Below are 18,730 nucleotides of genomic sequence, written 5' to 3' on the forward strand. Positions count from 1 at the left end.
TCGCATGCCAGACATGAGACTCCCAAAGCAAGCGCTCTGCTTAGAACTCGTCCACGGCAAATGAGCCAAAGGCAGGCAGAGGAAATGTTACAAGGACACCCTCAAAGCCTCCCTGATAAAGTGCGGCATCCCCACTGACACCTGGGAGTCCTTGGCCATAGAATGCCCTAAGTGGAGGAAGTGCATTCGGGAGGCGCTGAGCTCTTTGAGTGTCGTCGCCGAGAGCATGCAGATTTCAAGCGCAGGCAGCGGAAGGAACGTGCGGCAAACCAGACTCCCTGCCCACTCTTTCCCTCAGAGACTATCTGTCCCACCTGTGACAGAGACTGTGGTTCTCATATTGGACTGTACAGCCACCTAAGAACTCATGCTAAGAGTGGAAGCAAATCTTCCTCGATCCCGAGGAACTGCCTATGATGATGATACTTGCTAAACTGGTCTAGATCCCCATCGATCTCAAAATTATTCTTTACAAATCCTTCAATATCCTCACCCTATTTTATCTCGGCAACCTTCTTCAGCCCTACATCAATTCCTATAAGCACCGCTTTTTCAACTTTGGCCCTTTGTGCTTTACACCATTAGGAGCAGAGCCTTCCGCCTTCGCAGTTCTGCAATTTTCTTCCAAAACACATGCATGCCAACTGTCAGTACTGCAATGCTCACACCAGTGTATTTTCTGGGGGGGATTGTATTTGCTGGCAGAAACTAACCCAAGATTTAAACTTCCGAGGTAACTCTAAAATGTTCCACAAATCTCTTCTGTGCATACAGAGAACTTGTGTGCATGCATTTCCAGATGATCAGGTGGCTCCTGTATTGGCATGTAATCGGGTATCTGGCAGTAGGTAAGCTAGCACAGAAATCCTCATGTTAGCTAGGAATCTTTTGTGGACTGAGAACTTTGCTACCAAACCCTTACACTGAAATACCACTCATGTCTGACCATCGAGCCATTATATGTGTGCAAATTATTTTGGGGGCAAAAGTAATTTGGGCACATAACTTGAATTAAGAGAAAATTTAGCGTCCAGCAGAAAAAAATGTGTGGGGCGGTAACGGGGGTCACGCCGTGCTGAGCACATCAGCTCGGCACTTACGTGTCATGTCACGCTATCGCATCACAACATCTCTCTCCTTATAAAGGGGAGGGCCGCTGAAAACTCTGCAGCCACTTTAGTGGTGCCCACTGAGCTAGCAGGGAAGGTATCAGCCGGGCAAGCATGTTGGCGGGCCAGTGGCCGCCATTGTTGGGCCGACTGAAAGGTCGGCCGACAGAAAAAAGCTGCCACCTCCCCTTTAAGGGTGGCCGGGGCACCCCAACCACTACAGCTTCTCGCCCCGCAAAGCTGTTGGTGATATCACCCCACGCCAACCTCGCGTCCCGCGGTGCAATTTCCCCGCAGGGCGCAAAGGGGTTGGCGCGCACGGCAATGTCGTCATCGCCGTGATTGCGCCATGCTGGACCACTAATCGCGGGACATGCCGCACAGCCCTATTCGCGCGCCGAGCTCCGTGGGCAATTCCTTTAGCGCCCCGAGATAATGGCCCTGAAATTCCGGTCGGAGGCTTCTGTCGGACGTACGCCTCCGACCGGGGGATTTTTCCGAAAGTACCTGGTGGTCCCGGAAGAGCATGGAATTCTGTTGGGGAGGCCTTCTCTTCCCGCGCTGCGAAGCGCGCTCCCATCTTCCAGGTTCCCACGCCGAAGGTGCAGTCATGTGTGACTGCTCAACCAATCAGGTGAAGTATTCTCAATTAATAGCAATGGGAACTCTGTATCAACGAGTTCTCATTGCTATTAATTGAGAAAAAAAACAAACACAATAACATAAATTAAAAATAAAAAACACACCTCACATAATTAAAATCAATTGAAATTAAAGTTAATAAATATCTGAGAGAAAAAAATCTATGCGCCTGCTTTTATCAGGCACAAGAGTTTTGAGGACATTTGCTGGGCAAGATATGGGTAAATACCGCAACCTTGCCCTTGCAAATGTCCTTGCTCCTGATATGTGGATGATCTGTCAAGCGCTTGACAGATTGGAAAAGCTGGTTTTCAGGGCATGCGCATTGTGTCCTGAAAAACGGGTTTTGCGATGCCTTCCCTGGTCCGTAGTCACTCAGGGGAGGCCGGAATTTCTGGGCCAATTATCTTAAGTTAGTGACACCAGTGGGTTATAAAAGAAAAACTTTTAATTAGATGGTTCCTGCGCTGGCTCATGACAAAGGTACCTGATACATGTAAGTTATCACAATGGAATCAGGATATACGGAGTGACCCGGCAGAATGAAAACGATCGCTATTTCCGATGAGCTCTGCAGCCTAAGTCAGCTCTCCTGCAATCCTGCAGGTCCCCCTCCATTAAACTATCCAAAGTCTCTACTCATTAAATAATTGGGCAGGGTCACAAATTGTAGAAGATAGATTTCCACCAAACAACATATAGTCACCGTTTTTGTTTTGAAACTATCCAATCGTTTAGAAATGAGAGGAAATGCATTTGATGAGCTGGTCAATAACATGTCAATTTCAGACCAAGCACTCCAGATCAATCATGCTGGCACTAAGTAAGAACTAGAGCACTCTCTTGTTAAAGGTGCTGCATCAGCAGAAGATGTTCTTATTGAAGGTGATTGGGGTGGAATTGGTATTAAAATGTTATTTTACTTTTAAACCTTTCTTCTTTGAACTACTGTCTGTTGATTGCTGTGGTTGCCACAGATTGATTAAATGCTTCAATTCGCTGATGTGAGTTGCAAGGTTAAATGTTCCAATGCCAGTCTTTTTAGGTAGTTGTACTGGGTTGTTTGGACTTGTATGCTTGTCTTTCAGGCTTTATATGGATTTGGAAATCAAAGACATTTTTTTAATCCTCGTGATCCAATTATAATTTTGTTCTGTCATTAAGTTCTTTAACTATATTACACTAGGAACTGTTTTTGTTAAGTATTAACCAGCAATGTCTTCTGACCATATTTATAATGCAGTTTAGCACCATGACATGGAATAGGAAATTAGGCCTTTATGTGTTCTAAAATAAACACGAAGGTGAACGTTTTTTTGTAAAATATAGGTTGTACCTCTCCATTCCAGGACTCTTTAGTCCTGAAACATCCCTGGTCCGGCATCAGTCCTGGCGTGGACTGCCCCTTTAAGCAATGTTGCAGCGTGGGCTGGACTGGACTGGGCTGGGGTGCTGCTGCAGTGTGTGTGTGTGCAGCGATTGGCTGGAGTGGCTGTCAGTCAGTGAGTGTGTCCGGCGACTGGCTGGAGTGGTTGTCAGTCAGTGCAGCTTCTGCTGGGGACCATGCCCACAGGCTACGAGCGGGAGCCACAAACATAGAGCACGCGCATGTTGTACAATGGCGCTGCCTGCAGTTCGCTGTCTCTGCATGTGTGTGTGTCTGTGTGTGTCTGTGTGTGTGTGTGGGCCACCGCGGTCTCGGTGCGATGAGGCCAGTCAGGCTCTGCTCGCGGCTTACACATGGACTGGCGCTGGGAGTAGGATCGTGGGTAAGGGTCGGCGACTCTCCTTGCCTTTATCCTCCACTTTATCTCTGAACTCTAGCTTTTTTTGTGTGTATGTATGTGTTTTTTTGAGGTAAGTGGGCCGGGTAAGGAAAGGGAAGGGAAGGGCAGGCAGCTAACTGAGGCGTCGAAGCTGGGCCTGAGGATTTAAAAAAACGGAGATGATTCTGGGCGACTAAATGCTGCGCAGTAGGCTTTCGCACAGCGCATGCACAGAACACGTCCGGGTTGTTGTCAGCAGTGTTATCACCAGTTGACCTCCCGTGGTTCGGAAAATTCTCTGGTCCGACATCGGTCGGGTACCAGGGGTGCCGGACCAGAGAGGTCCAACATGTACAAGCTATTTCCCAACTTCATAACATAATTGTGCACACTTTAAAGCCCCAAAGTGCACGAGGTGTCACACAATATTCCAGGTTCTGCAAAGAGTGGAATCTCTCATGATAGAACTGGAATAGAGATTATTACAGGCAAACACTGTTCCAGGGATACAGTAATTCCAGCTATCTAGTTTTCCAACCAGGTGGTCAAGAATCAATGCTTGTCATCCTTCACTGCCATTTGAACTCAATCACAGGGTGAGCTTTGTCATTCGTCAGCAGGGTACTGCATTTTCTCCTGCCCTTCAGAAAGAACCTTGCTTGCAGATTCATCCATTGCCATTGACTGAAAAAGTCCATGAGCATGACTATCTAAATTTCCCAGCTGAAGAAGGAGGCCTGACAGTTGTCAGCAGAAGTTAGGGTGGAAAAATGGGAAGAAAGTAAAGGCAAAATAAGCATTACTATACATTTAACTCATTGTGCGTTTGAGGAGTTAGTACCATGGCACTTGCATGTGTATGGATACAGATAAAAATGATTCTTATAGTTTTGCCACTATCACAATGTGGCATAAGCAGATGCGGCAGATAGCTTACAGATTGTTGTATACACAAGCTCATGGTCTACAGAGCAGTAGTGATTCCCACCCTCCTATATGCTTCAGAGACATGGATCATGTACAGCAGATACCTTAAAGCACTGGAGAAGTACCACCAACACTGCCTGCACAAGATCCCGCAAATCTATTGACAGGATAGGTATACCAATGTCAGCGTTCTCGCTCAGGCCAACATCCCCATCCTCAAAGCACTGGCCACACTCTATCAGCTCCGATAGATGGGCCACATTGTCCGCATGCTCGATACTAGATTCCAAAAACAAGCACTCTACTCAGAGCTCTGACATGGCAAGCAAGCCCCAGGTGGGCAGAAGAAACCGTCAAAGCCTCGTTGAAAAAGTGCAACATATCCCACCGACACCTAAGAATCCCTGGCCCAAGACTGCTCAAAATGGAGGAGAAGCATCCGGGAAGGTGCCGAACACCTCGGGTCTCTTCACCGGGAGCACGCGGAAGCCAAACACAAACAGCAGAAGGAGCGCACAACAGCCCAAGCACCCCACCCACCCGTCCTTCGAACCACAGTCTGCCCCACCTGTGACAGAGATCCCGCATTGGACTCATCAGTCACCTGAGAAGTCATATTAGTGTGGAAGCAAGTCATCCTCGACTCCGAGGGACTGTCTAAGAAGAAGAAGATACATTCTGAGACCTTCAACTTTACATTCTCATAGTGCTGATCCAATATATGTCGAATAGAAGTATTTACTATAGCTCCTCTTCTGGTATAATACATGGACAAGCACAATGAGAATGCAACACATTATAACCAAGTGTAAACACACTCTTTCCACTGCCAACATGCACGCTTAGTTAATTTATTTAAAAGGTTTGTTTCAGCATCTCCTTCGTGCAAATACCAAATTTTTGCTTACCTAACGTCAGATCCTGTTCTTTTGCCATTTTCTGGAACTCCTGGATCAGGACACATGTCAGGCACCAGAGCAACTCCACCTTGACTCACTGTAGCGTGGAGAAAATGGCAGGTTATATCAACTGCTCACAGTTTCTTTACATGTTATCTACTGAGTTGAAATTCTTTCAATTATATTTGAAACTTTATTTCCTTAACTAAAAACAGCATAATTATATTGTATGTTATAAATCACTATTATCATTGCCATTTGTAGCCCATTTAATCGAGCACCAAAACAATACTATGAGCTCACAACAGATTTGGTTCAGGCAACAAGTCATTAACCTTTCCTTCAGATTGCTCATAAAGTGATTTGTCATTGACAGTAGTCCTTCTGGATGATATGGTTTATGATAGGACTATCAGTCGCCTAGTCAGCATTGCATTTAACCAATGTATCCAGAGTCACGCTGGTCAGCATGTGTTGCTCAGGAATGCATGAATATACAATTAATATTGATGCAGAAATCTTGCTTCCTTTGTTCAATATTAAAATTACTTCGTGATTCATTGGAATATCTCCTGTTCCCAACAATGCTGGCCCCAATTTTAACTTTGGGTGCGTGGGTAGCGAGGAACTCACCCGCTTTTCCAGAAATTAGATCTGGACTATTTTAACTCGTGGGTCTCATTTAATTTCTACCAGCCAGTGGGCGGGAAGTTGACGGGAAGTGGCAGAAAATCACAAAACCCGCCGACTCAGGGGAGGTGGCGGAATTGACTTTCGGGCCATCTCACATTCAGGATAAAACTGCCCCCACCCCCTGCTGACTCATTCTAAAGTAGAGTTGAACAGGCATTGGCCATCTTTCAGCAACTTTCCAAAGCAGCCATTCATTCTGTGCATAAATAGATAACGAATGCAAGAGTCTGCGATTGGATCGCAAGGAACATCACACCTGAACCTAATCTTGTCCTCATCTGACAAACACAGATAAACACTGTCCAGCAAGGGGCCATCACACAAGTGAGCTAGAAGAGGAATTCTGGCTGATTTTGTCTTCTGAGCTCGAGGTGGGGAGACCGATTGTGGCACTATGGCCACCACCCCAGCTGAAATCAGCCAACTCAGCACAGCAGCGGGATTTTGCAGCTCCGTGTGGCTCATTTCCAAACTAGGCAGTGCACTGAGCCTGAGGAGTTTGGAACATGTTTATAGCCACTGTAACTGAAGCAGAGCGAAGCAACATGAAGGAAACTCAATCAGAATTTCATCATGTCCTAATAATCTGATTTTATTTGATTTTTGATTCATGCCATAAATACTATGCATTGCATTGGATCTAAACAATCAGGTGCCACAAGTGCAGCATTGCTGAGCTCCCGTTATTGTTAATGTTAATGATCCATAACAGCTAATGACATTTTTCTGAATAAAACATTTACGTCATGCTAAACTGCAGTGTTTGAAAATGCATATTTTTTTGTTATTAAGGCAAAATACAAGTACAGTATAGGAAAACAGAATGCACAGATAGTACTTAAAGACCACAATATTTAACAGGTTGCACAAACTAAAAGGATTTGCTATTCACATGCTGCAACTTTTAATGTTGTAAATAAATGCAGTTTAAAATCATATATGTCTAATTTGTCAATATTATTAAAAACTTTGGATTGGTATTTCAAAAAGTGCTGTTCGTCCTTGCAGGTGACTTTCTGATCTCAGGTGGTTTCGCTGAGGGAGATGTTTCTCCAGAGGGGGAGAATAATCGGAGCACCTGTACAAGGAAGCTTCACCCACTGTCTTACACTGCCGAGCAGATTGTACACTGCTAGATGTTACCGATGGATGCCTGAGACAATAACACGCCAATGTAATGGCGAGGTAGATTTGAATTTATGATGTCGTGTTGTGTGCGATTCTATGGTGTAGAGCGGTAGATGAGTCTCCTTCATTCCTGTGGGAGAAACATCTCTGTCAATGGAATCAGCTGAGATTAGAAAGTCACCATGTGGGGACTTCCAAATGTGAACAGTACTTTTAGAAAGCACTGTTTTTTTTAAGCGGAGGGGGCCCAAAACAGACATTAGGCCCCTCATTTACTTATGTAAAGAACCGAATGTCTGTTTTAACTAACTGCCAGGAATGGTGGATAAATGGCCCATCCCAATATGGATTGGATGTCTTTAAGACATCCCTGGGATGCAGCATGTTGTTTTCTGAAATGACTTTTCATGGCACCAACAGGTCCAATTTGTGCCGCAACCAGCCCCCTCCCCCATCCCCCATCCCCCCCCCCCCACCCGCCCCTGAGTGTGCATCACACAGTTCCAAGTCAAATTACTGTATGCAAAGTAAATACTGCTTCCTCTCTCTCCTCACAATGTAAGTTAGCATTGCCCAAGAAGGCCCCCTGAGTCAAATTGCTGATATAATAGCAATTAATGCCAATGGAGGAGTGATTTTGTTCATGCTCAGTGTTGAGAGCATCCAAATTTTTAGTGAAGACATGTTTAAGCTTTAGCTATTAATCAGTACCGAAGATACACAGACCTGATCTTAAGGATTCAAAGTGGACCTTATAAAGGGCAAAAAATTCATCACAGCTCGGTTTGAGACGGTGACACCGACGAGTCGCTAACTTTAGCGCCAGCCGATGTTTACCGCCTTTAACCGGGATATCAGTTTTTAACGCCCCACGAGGGGAGTGAAGCATTAAGGGAAGTGTTACACTTCTCTGAGGGCGCTAACCCTGATTCTTGGGGCGCTATCGCGGGATCGCTGCTGAATTTCTGGTGCTAGGAAACTGGCATCCAAGCGCCTAAAGGGGAGGTCAGCTGTATCTCCCAAAAACTGAAAGAAAATGCAAGGGAGATTAGCAACAGTGTTGAACACCTAAGAGAGATACAATAGTCCAAATAAATTCCATTTTAACCGCCCACCTGCCCGGGATAGCTACTTTCATTGACAAAATTAGCGGCAGGCGCTACGACAGGCGAAAGCATTCAATTTCGCGACTGCGGCGCTAAGGGGGCGTTGCACACTCACCAAGTGAGTGGTACTACAGTGCACAGCGCTAATTCTTAGCGCTGCCGGTAAACCTCCACTGAGGGTCGCGGGAGGCGCTGCCAGTACAGCACTCAGTCAGAGCTCAGCGGCCCATTCGCGCCCCTTTCAAGCGCTATTCGATGGCGATAAGCAAACAAAATTTTAGCCCAAAGAAAATAATAACGACTGGAATGACACGCAACAGTGTTATATAATATCATCAACCGAAGAAAGAAGGGTTTATTTTATTGAGCATCAACAGTCCAGAATGAATTGAAAAGGGTTCAGGGATGACACATAATAAAAGATAATAAACTACAATGGCTTAATATGAGAGGAGATTTAAAGAAAAGTATGATTCTATAAAAAAGTGATGGGCAATGAAACAGAATAAAGTCCTGGATGGGAAATCAGGTAACGAAGCAGGAGATAAGCTCTATAAATCCAAACCGCATGTTGAAACAGATTTGAGGTCAGTAAATTCCTCCAACAGCTAAACCTTAAGGGGAAAAAAAGCAAATGGCATATGGAGCTGAATTCATATTGAAGCTCTATCAAGTTGTTCTATATTGGTTCAACCTTTGAACCGATATACAAGAGAATACAGGTGCCTACGTATATCATGTAAAAATCATGAACCATTTTTAACAGTCTGAAATAAAATGCAATTAACTCATTTGAATGTTGGCATTTGCTCCAAGATGCAATACTATGTTGCAAGAAAAAAATGTATTATTTGTGGTGATTATAAGCAAAGAAAGCAACCAGTATAAAATTGTCTTTATTGGATGAGGTGAAACAGATCTGTAGACTCTTGGAAAGCATCTGTACATATCAAAATGTTTCTCAAAACTCTTATTTCATAGACACATTGGGCTCGATTTTGAGGTTTTTGGATTTCGGGGCATTAATCAAGGCGGGGCCTTAAAATTCACGCCTGAAAATAGTTTGCATCTTCGACTGCAAATTCCGGTGTAAAAGTAAGTTGGAGGAGCGTTGATGTTAAGTCAGGCGTTGCACAGAGGACTTTATGCGCTTGAACCGAAATTTGTGTTTTTTAAAGGAGGGGGCCAGTTTGCACATGTGCAATGTTTTATTTTTCCCCATCGCAAACGCTAATGCAGGACATGGCAGCTTCCTGCTTGCGTGTGCACATAAACTGCCCCACTTCAGCCATTTCTGCAGAGATGGAGGAGCAGGAGGGAAAGCAGCGTGCCAGGCGCTTCAGGTGTGTGAGGCCTTCGTCAACACAGTGGACAGGAGCTGGTCCTCTTGCTGGGGGAGCCAGGCCACACTAAACTGATTTTAAGAGTCTGTAGAGGGACATTACTCAGGAAGTGTCTGCTGCAGACAATGTGCCCAGAACTGTCACACAGTATCGGAAATAGTTCAATGACCATACCAGATTCATCAGCGTGAGTGCCATTTGCATTTATGTATGGCTAATGACTTCTAACATGAATCTCACACACTGTGTGAAGTTTTTTATGCATGTGGTCCCTCTCAAAAGTCTGTGGGGTGGCTTTCACAATGTATAAGAAAGATGAAGGCTTACTTCAGCTGCCATTGGCTTCCAATGATCCATGCACATAAAATCTATCATTTACATCCTTCCTCACAATATACTCCCACTGTTGCTATGCCTTTCAGAAAGATCACTTACAGTCCCCATGTTACATCCCTCTAACCTCCTAACAATTCCTCATGGAGCACATGCAACATGCAAACAGATTAAATGGAAGCCACTAGAACATTCACACAGTATCACCTATTGTGCTATGGTAGGCATGTGTGCCACAACAGCAGAGAAACCCTTTCTGAACCCTTGCTATTTTTCTCTTCACAGTCGAAGCACTCCCACAACAGGAGGGAGCAGCTACACACAGGCGGGGAGCCGCCCCAATTATTGCCACTGACTGATGTCGAGGAACGGGTGTCGGCCCTCATAGATGTAACAGCTCGGGCAGTTGCCGGGGGCGATGCTGAGCCCCCTTCGGGTAGTGACGGTATGTAACAGAATAGAGCGACTGAAGAGACTGCATTGAGATGTATAATGAAGTGGTAGCAGGCTACAAATGACCATATGCAATGCCACCTTCCTCCTATCACCCTGCCCCCTCTGCTGCTGCAAATCGTACATCTGTTGTTTTCTGTTTGCAGATGACCAGCCACAAGGCAACATCCTTCAAGGGATGCCCTCGCGTTGCAGCCTGACCAGCTCGATTTCCATCCTCTCCCTCATCATGTGAGGTTCCGCTCACGCCTTGTGGTGAATGGATCATCCCTCTGGGGCCAAGTGGATCCGTACCTTCGCCCCGGAAAAGTTTCCAATGCTGGCTCAAAAAGGGAAGGAAATTTGTTAAGAACCTGGGTACATGAGGCCTCATCGACATGTGGTAGCGCTCGGATGTCATCCCAGTAGCAGCGGATTCTGCCCAGCCAGCTCCTTCCAAGCAGTGTGGGGCCATCGCCCGGGACAATGCAGAGTGGCAGTTTGTGCACTGTGCACCCGTAGGTGACCTTGACCATGGCGCTGCCCAGGACAGTGATAAGTTCTTTGGTGTACGTTCTCAGTTTCGTGTGGATGGGGCTCAGGGCTGGTCTGAGTGCCTTGTTGCACCACAGTCTCTCAAACATCTTTTTACTCATGATGGATTGGCTAGCGCCAGTGTCCACTTCCATGGCTACAGGTAAGCCATTCAATTTTACATTTAGCATTATAGATGGATATTTCGTCAAAAATGTGTGCACCCCATGTACTTCAGCATCTGCCTCCTCTCTCTGAGGCTCAAAATTGCTTTGATCCACCATGGACCAATCTTCCTCTGCCACGTGGTAGTTAGCAGGTTTTGCAGAGCTTGCAGCTCATCTGCAAGTTCATTGGAGATGCCCCATTATTCCACAGCTCTTGCAAACATACCCTTTGAAGCGGCATGAATCGGCTGAATGAAAGCCTCCACAACGCCAACAAGGTGTGAATTGCCTTGCATTCATCCTTTGTTGCGGATTCGGAGTCATCTGTGTCACCTGAGGCCTGCTGGCAGTTTCAGACTCGTAGGTTCTGCCCTGTACATTTCTGCTCACAAACACAGTGCCAGTTAATTTATGAACATTGCTAGCGCTTGTGTGCTGAGAAATTTGTTTGGTGTTATCACTGGTGGACATAAACACCTGTGCTATCGCAATGGCCTTACTGAGGGTCGGTGTCTTTACAGTCAAAAGTTTTCGTAGGATGGTCTTGTGGCCAATGCCCAGTACAAAAAAGTCTGTGAGCATTTGCTCCAGGTAGCCATCAAACTCACATTGTCCTGCAAGTTGCCTTAGCTCGGCGACGTAGCTCGCCACTTCCTGACCTTCAGATCGCTGGCATGTGTAGAACTGATACCTCGCCATCAGCATGCTCTCCCTTGGGTTAAGATGCTCCTGAACTAGTGTACACAGCTCCTCATACGACTTATCTGTGTGTTTCACCGGAGCCAGAAGATTCTTCATGAGGCTGTAGGTCGCTCTCCTTTTTGCATCGCTTCCTTCTCTGTCCAGCTTGTTGGCTACAAAGTACTGGTCTAGTCATTCAACATAGGCTTCCCAGTCCTCACCCTCCGAGAACCACTCCAGGATGCACACAGTTTGCTGCATCTTTGCATTGGATTTGCATTCTCGTCGCCAGTTATTGTGTTCCTAACACAGGTGAGGCTGCACACAGGGAGGTTAAAGTAACAGTGACCTCAGTCTTTAATAAGACACTCCAGAGTGAGGAACAGGCCTTAGGGGCCGGTTTATATACAGTGCTTCCAAGGGATGCTGGGATCCCTTGGGACTTCAGGGGATGAGTTCCCTGGTGGCGGAACATGGGAGTGCATGCTTTACAGATACAGAACAGTGAGCTTATGGATGCATTGGGACGGATCCTAGACAGTATCGACAAGCTTACTGCGACTGTTGCGGAGGCAGCATCACAGGTTGTCAGTGCGACTCGGGAGTTCAGCGAGGCAATCATTGTCCACACACAGAGGCTGGTGGCCTCGAGCAGCAATCGTGGTGTTCCAGAGTGTGTGGCACGTGTACTTGGACCACATTGCAGTCTCGAGCGCATCGCAGGCACAAGCTATGCTTCAGCTTGGGCAAGTGATGCAGTCGATGTCTGCTACCATACTCTCTGTGTTCCCCACTGTCCAACAGGGAAGGGATGGTGCCGAAGCAGACCAGCAAGTTGTGAAGGCACATCGTGCTCCAGATGCTGAGGCCCAGCTCCGTCGGAGAGTCAGTGGCTCTCAGGAAATGGAAGGTGCTGTCCTTCCTCAGGACGGCAGCATTCTGGCTCCCAGCACTGACTTGCCAACCATGCACCATACACGGTTGATACTTCTGCCAATGATGAGCCACAGCAGTCCGCAGTCGGGCCTTTCAGGCCAAGAGCTGGTCCAGGGCGGTCTCAGACGCCGTCTGCATTGTCTGACCCCTCCAACACAGCAGCCCTCGAGCAGCCTTGCTGCAGGTACTGACGCCTCATTGAGGAGAAGCAGCAGGTGTGGGAGGGGATTGAAGGGAAGGTGGGGGGATGTGTGGCTAAGAGCCATTAAGGGCGGACACAAGTTTGTGCTTATGGATGTATATAGAATTGTAAAAATTGTAAATAGTTGTGTGATAACAATTGATTCATTGTGAATTGTCTTCTTGCAGTAAGCAGTTTACTGTTTATTAACATTTTGTTGACTGCAGGAAGCAGTTTTGTGTTTATTTACTTTTACTTTAACCATTGTATCATTTGGGTTTTTTTTGGGTGGGGGGGCGCGGAACTTTGTTAATTATTCATGTTTCTAAAAATGTTTGTTTGACCTTTGCCATTGGTGTCTTGTGTCTCATTGCAGAATTCAGGGTAGATTCACCAGCATGGTGGCATAGAGTAGCTTCCCCATTCAAGCAAACTGGTCAATGATGAACTGCCAATGTAAGGCTCTTGCTGCGGCCCGATCTCCACGCTGCCTCCCTGTGGTTGTGTTGGCACTGCAATGGGCACCTCATTAGGCTCCTCTTCCTTGTCCTGCTCCTCCTGAGGTGGTCCTGCAATACCCACTGGCAATGCCTGGCCCCTCATGATGGCTAACTTGTATCACTTGCAGCACACGAGAATGAATTCGGAGGCCTGATGAGAGGAGTATTGAAGGCTGTCTCCAGAGCAGTCCAAGCATCGGAAACGTTGCTTGAGCACCCCAATTGTCTGTTCGATGATGCTGCGGGTGGCTACATGGCTGTCATTGTTGCGCTGCTCAGCTTCTGTGGCGGGCTTCCGGAGCGGGGTCGTGAGTCAGGTGGCCAGGCCATATTCTTTGTCCCTGATCAGCCAGCTCTGACCTTGTCTTTGTCGCCGAAACATTCGTGAGATACTGCTTTCACACAAAATGAATGCATCATGTGTGCTCCCTGGATAGCAGGCATTCACCATGAAGATGCGCTGAGTGTTATCACAGACCAACTATACGTTTAGGGAGTGGTATCACTTTTGGTTTCTGAAGACCTCTGCATTGTGTAATGGTGCTCGTAAGGCGACATGTGCATGTACAGTCAATGGCACCTTGAACCTTGGGGAAGACTGCAAATCGTCCAAACACTAGAGCCCTGTCATTCTGGCTCTCCCTGCTCATTGGGAAGTTTATGAACTCCATTCTGCGTGTGTACAGTGCCCTTGTAACCTGTTGAATGCAGCAATGTGCAGCGTGCTGCGAGATGCTGTATATGTCCCCTGCTGTTGTCTGGAAGGAGCCGGAGGCATAGAAGGCCATTGCCACAGTCACCTGCACCTCGACGGGCAGCACGGTCCTGTTGGCGCAGGTAGGCTGTCGATCTGCCTGTAGGAGCTAGCATATCTCTGTCAGCACTTTGTTTCAGAAGTGCAGCCTCATAACACACTGCGCATCAGAGATGTGGAGGTATGAGCGATGTTCCTTGTAAATCCGTGGGGGGTAAGGCCTCCTCCCCATACCTCATCGATTCCGTGGCCCAAAATGGCCAAGAACCCTTCTTCCAGCTTGAAGCCGCCTGCCAATAGCAACCAGCATGATACGCTGGTGAACTGGTATTGCCCTCATTGAAAACTCTTACTGACCTTGTAAGCAACGTGTCATGGCACATAGAAGTGTCGTTTGCAACTCGGAGCCTCATGCAGAATTCTGCGCACAACCGTAACAATCACTGACAACTGCGATATAAGATCCTCCAGCCTCTATTTAAATATGCCGCCAATAGCGCCTGCTGCACCCTGTGACTGCCTGGTTTTTCAGGCGTTTCCTGGGGCGGTCGTTAACTGAGGCGTTAGGGCCGAAAGATCCATCCGGGGTGCTAGCACAACCTTGCACGATGATTGATGTCACCATCACACTGAAAAGGGAAAGTGGGACGGTAACTTTTTGCTCAAATTTAACGCCCTGCTGAAGCGCCAAATGAGGCGCAAATTAGCCGAAAATCCAAAGTATTGATAATTACATCATTTACATCCAAAATAATGCATTTCTTCAGACTCCACTACAGTAGGTCTAAAAGAAATAGCAATAGTTATTGTATTGAACCTCACAAAGGCAAATAAATTAGAGGAAGAAAAAAACCTACTTTGCTTTTTCATGCCACAGCACATCAGTGCAGGGGATTTTTCAAGTACTCCTCAGGTCACTTGCAATTGACTGCCAACAAGCATTTGTATGTAAACAATTTCTGGAAACAATCCATTGCAGGTCCGATTTAATTTCCAGTGCACTAATTACTCTCATATTTGATAAAATGTTCTCAACAGCTTGCCAGTAAGCAACAGTTTCATCAGAGGAGGAAATAAGTTTAATGGGTCATTATACTGTGAAGATTTATAAAGAGTAATTCTGATTGACTGTGAATTGTGTTAACTCACCTATAGCTTTTCTGCTGCGACTTTATGAATATTCTCCACAAATCTAATTCTGAAAAAAAATGTAAGCTTGGCTCAGTTGCTGGTACTCTCGTCTTTGCGTCAAATCATGTGGATTCAAGCCCCATTCTCGGACTTCAGCATACAATTTAGACTGACAATCAAATGAAATACTGAGGGGCACTACACTGTTGGAAGTATCATTGTTTGGATGAGACATTAAACTGGTTGTTACAGTTGTTCAGTTGCATATTTAAGATTCTATGCTAGTATTTGAAGCGGAACAGGGAGTTGCCCGAGCTCGCATTCCTCCTTCAAACTACACTATTAAAAACAGATGAATTGCCCTTTTACCTCATTACTGTTGGCGGGATCTTGCTGTGTGTAAACTGATTGCTGCTTTTGCCGACATATCAACAGTCATTCCACATCAAAGTAATTCCTTGTGCGTAAAGCACTTTAAGATACTTTTTACAGATATGATAAGGCAATGTATATGTTTATTTTGTTATCTTCATTTGCAGACTGAGGATCTCAACAATCTCTGCTTGGTTATACCATTTTTACATAATAGGCTAATAAAATAAATGTCCATTTACAAATAAACACAGTGAGGTTGGTCATCAATCTATTTGATCTGGGTTTCATGTGACATCAGCACATTAGAGCTTCAACAAGTAACAATGGTTACTTGTTGAAGCTCTAAGTATTCACTAATTCCTGATGTCAATTCAGCCCATTCATCCTTGGATTTCTTTCAGTAATACAAAGGACAAAATCATGGCTACCCAACAGCCTGCCTATCTCTTGCCCTTCACACTTCTGTTGTAACTACTCTGAAAATGCTTCAAAGAGACGTACATCTTGGGTGGTTTGCATCAACGTGATTAAAAACAGAACTTAAGAAAAAAGTTTCAGCAAAGTCAATATATTGCACATGCATGCGAGCACAAACAACAAAAAACTTTTCTTTGTGATTTAATTCCCATTTGCTATAATAACTGGTTTCAGCTGATTTGAAATAAACCATGGATTATCTGTCAGTTTATCTCCCTTAATTTTCCCAATTCACAATTATATGAATGTTGATATGAACAATGTTTTTGACAGTGATGGCTCAGTTGGAAATTACGTTATCTATTGTGAAGCTCAGATGTACAGACCAGAAAAATCTCAGGTTCAATTTCCCGTCTTGCCGAGCTAGCTCGCATCAAGTGTAACAGGGGCAAGGGCGTACCATAGGGGTTAGTATCACTGGGGTATGCAAGTGCTAAATATCTGATCCTCATTGCTATATGGTGATCTCTTATTGGGAAGGCCATGTATCTTGGTATCACATGAGGATAGGATGAGTTTGGTTGTGATGCCCCCCATGATAAAGTATTCTGTTGACAGTATTTAGCAATATTTTGTGTGGTCACTTGGATGAGATGCAAAAGAATGCTCCGTACTCATGACACCATGCCCTTGCATCAGTCAGTACCTTCAGCAAAGGAGAGAAGAAAAGTGGGGAAGGGAGAAATATTACAATGTATTTTTGGCAACCCTGGCCCAATGACGTTTCCTTAGTGCTTGCTTGAAGCTTTGGTCACCGTTATTGCCCCTTTAAGCTTTGAGTGCAGTAAAAGGAAACTCCCAAAAGTTTATTCTGTATCAAAATGTCATTTGGAGCAGCAGATCTTTACATTTGAGATCAGATTGATGAGTATACAAACTAAAAAAGACTGCACTGAATGCGTGCCATGACTATTCACAGTGATGAAAATCAATTGTGACATATGCAAATGTCAGCCTCCCTCAGACTCAGAAATCATACAGATTTTGTGTTAATGATGAATGCAGTTGTAAATGTAAAAGATAAAATATGCGGAATTTAATAATTCAGGAACATATTTCCCCAAAGAATTATATGTCATTCCCAGCAACCTAAAATTAATCCTGTTTAATTTTTCATCAAGACCCGAGAAAACTGAAATATAAATTTTCATACGTAGACTTAGAAATTTGGGGACTTACCACTCTCTGTTAAGGTCCGTTTCTTGAAAAAAAAAATGGTGGCCGCCTCACTTCTGCTGGCCTCTGGCGCGGGACTTGCTGGCTGCCATTTTAGCGAGGGCCATTGAGCTGCGTCAGCAGCATTGGCCCAAGAAATGCAAATAGGCAGAGTGTGACATCAGTCGGCATACAATACTGACTAGACCCCACGCACTGCAAACTTTGACCTTTGCGTTGACTTTACTGCTGGGTCCTAAGCTTAGTCAGAAAAGCAAGCGTGCTGCAGACCTACAGAGATGCGCCACATATACCTTTTGGATTTAAGTTTTTGGATTATTTATTTTATATTTAATTGAATTAATTAGTGGCTTGGTGAAAATAGATGTTAAAAGTTTTTAAAGTATGCAGGGAGTGCAGAAGCGCTGCTGGATGCTAGCAAGGCCTCAGATGGTGAAGGAAGTCCTCTGAGAAGGCAGAACATGCTGGAAATACTCAGCAGGTCAGGCAGCGTCCGCAGAGAGAGAAGCAGAGTTCACAACTTAGGTCGAGATGTTTCCTGAGCTGCTCAATATTTCCAGCATTTTATGATGTCATTTTAGAATTCCAGCATCTGCTCACAGGGGAAGGAAGATGACGCAGAAGAGGGAGAAGCTGAAGGATACCCAGACAGCACCTTTCTGGCCAGGTTATCCAGGATGGAATCATCCACCTGCGGTACCAGTGACCACAACCCTTTCAACATTTGCTCCCACACCTTACCGTCCCTCTGTTACTGACCATCAAGGCATACTCTTGGCCACATTGCTGAAATTAAAGCCATCACAAAGCAAACTTTCCAATCCAACTTTATGTATCGATCCAATATGACAAAAAAAATCAACTAATCACCCTTATGCATTCCCTTAGCGAATGTCTTCTGTGTGCCTTTGTCTATCCTACTGATGTTATGCAGTGCTACCACAGTGGCTGCAGCATGGCTGGTGGAAGGCTGCTGACTTTCAGTGGGGGACACTGCAGATAGCCTCGCAGGACAACCTCGAGCAGCTGGTGGCTGGGAGTGTCAAATCGAGTGACGGTGTTTCTTCTTCTTCACTCTCCTCTCCTTGGTCAACCATTGGCTGGATAGGTTACATTTCCTGGATGTGTGAAATGAGGAAGGAAAAAGGGTGGAGTTGTGGTGAGGGGAGGGAGGGAGGGAAAGAGTTGCATGCGAGAAGAAGGATAATGTATGTGGAGACCAGCTTCTTGTATCCTCATGGCCTTGCCAAGAATGGCCAGTACTGTCTCCTCCAAGGGGCTGAGATGAAGCTTAGAATCAAAAGTGTGCCTTGTGTTTGGTAGAGATTGTTGGGAGGTGAATGATGGTGGTGTCATGCAATGGGCAGTGTACGAGGCTAGAGGTACAGTTGGTAGGAGACGACTTTTGAAGATGCATTCACTGAGCATGACCACTGTTCT

The 18,730-nt window shown here is 45.5% G+C and overlaps 1 protein-coding gene across 1 annotated transcript in view; it reads right to left on the reverse strand.

Annotated features, from left to right (window-relative positions):
• The window catches only part of LOC139266579 (CUB and sushi domain-containing protein 1-like), a 3,131,815-nt gene that overhangs the window by 1,153,509 nt on the left and 1,959,576 nt on the right, over positions 1-18,730 (reverse strand). Inside the window, exon 8 of the mRNA XM_070884173.1 lies at positions 5,353-5,440. Within this exon, the coding sequence (XP_070740274.1) occupies positions 5,353-5,440 (88 nt within the window). The remainder of the gene's footprint in view (positions 1-5,352; positions 5,441-18,730) is intronic.

The sequence above is a fragment of the Pristiophorus japonicus genome, chromosome 7 (genome assembly GCF_044704955.1).
Source record: "Pristiophorus japonicus isolate sPriJap1 chromosome 7, sPriJap1.hap1, whole genome shotgun sequence".
NCBI classification, from domain to species: Eukaryota; Metazoa; Chordata; class Chondrichthyes; family Pristiophoridae; genus Pristiophorus; species Pristiophorus japonicus.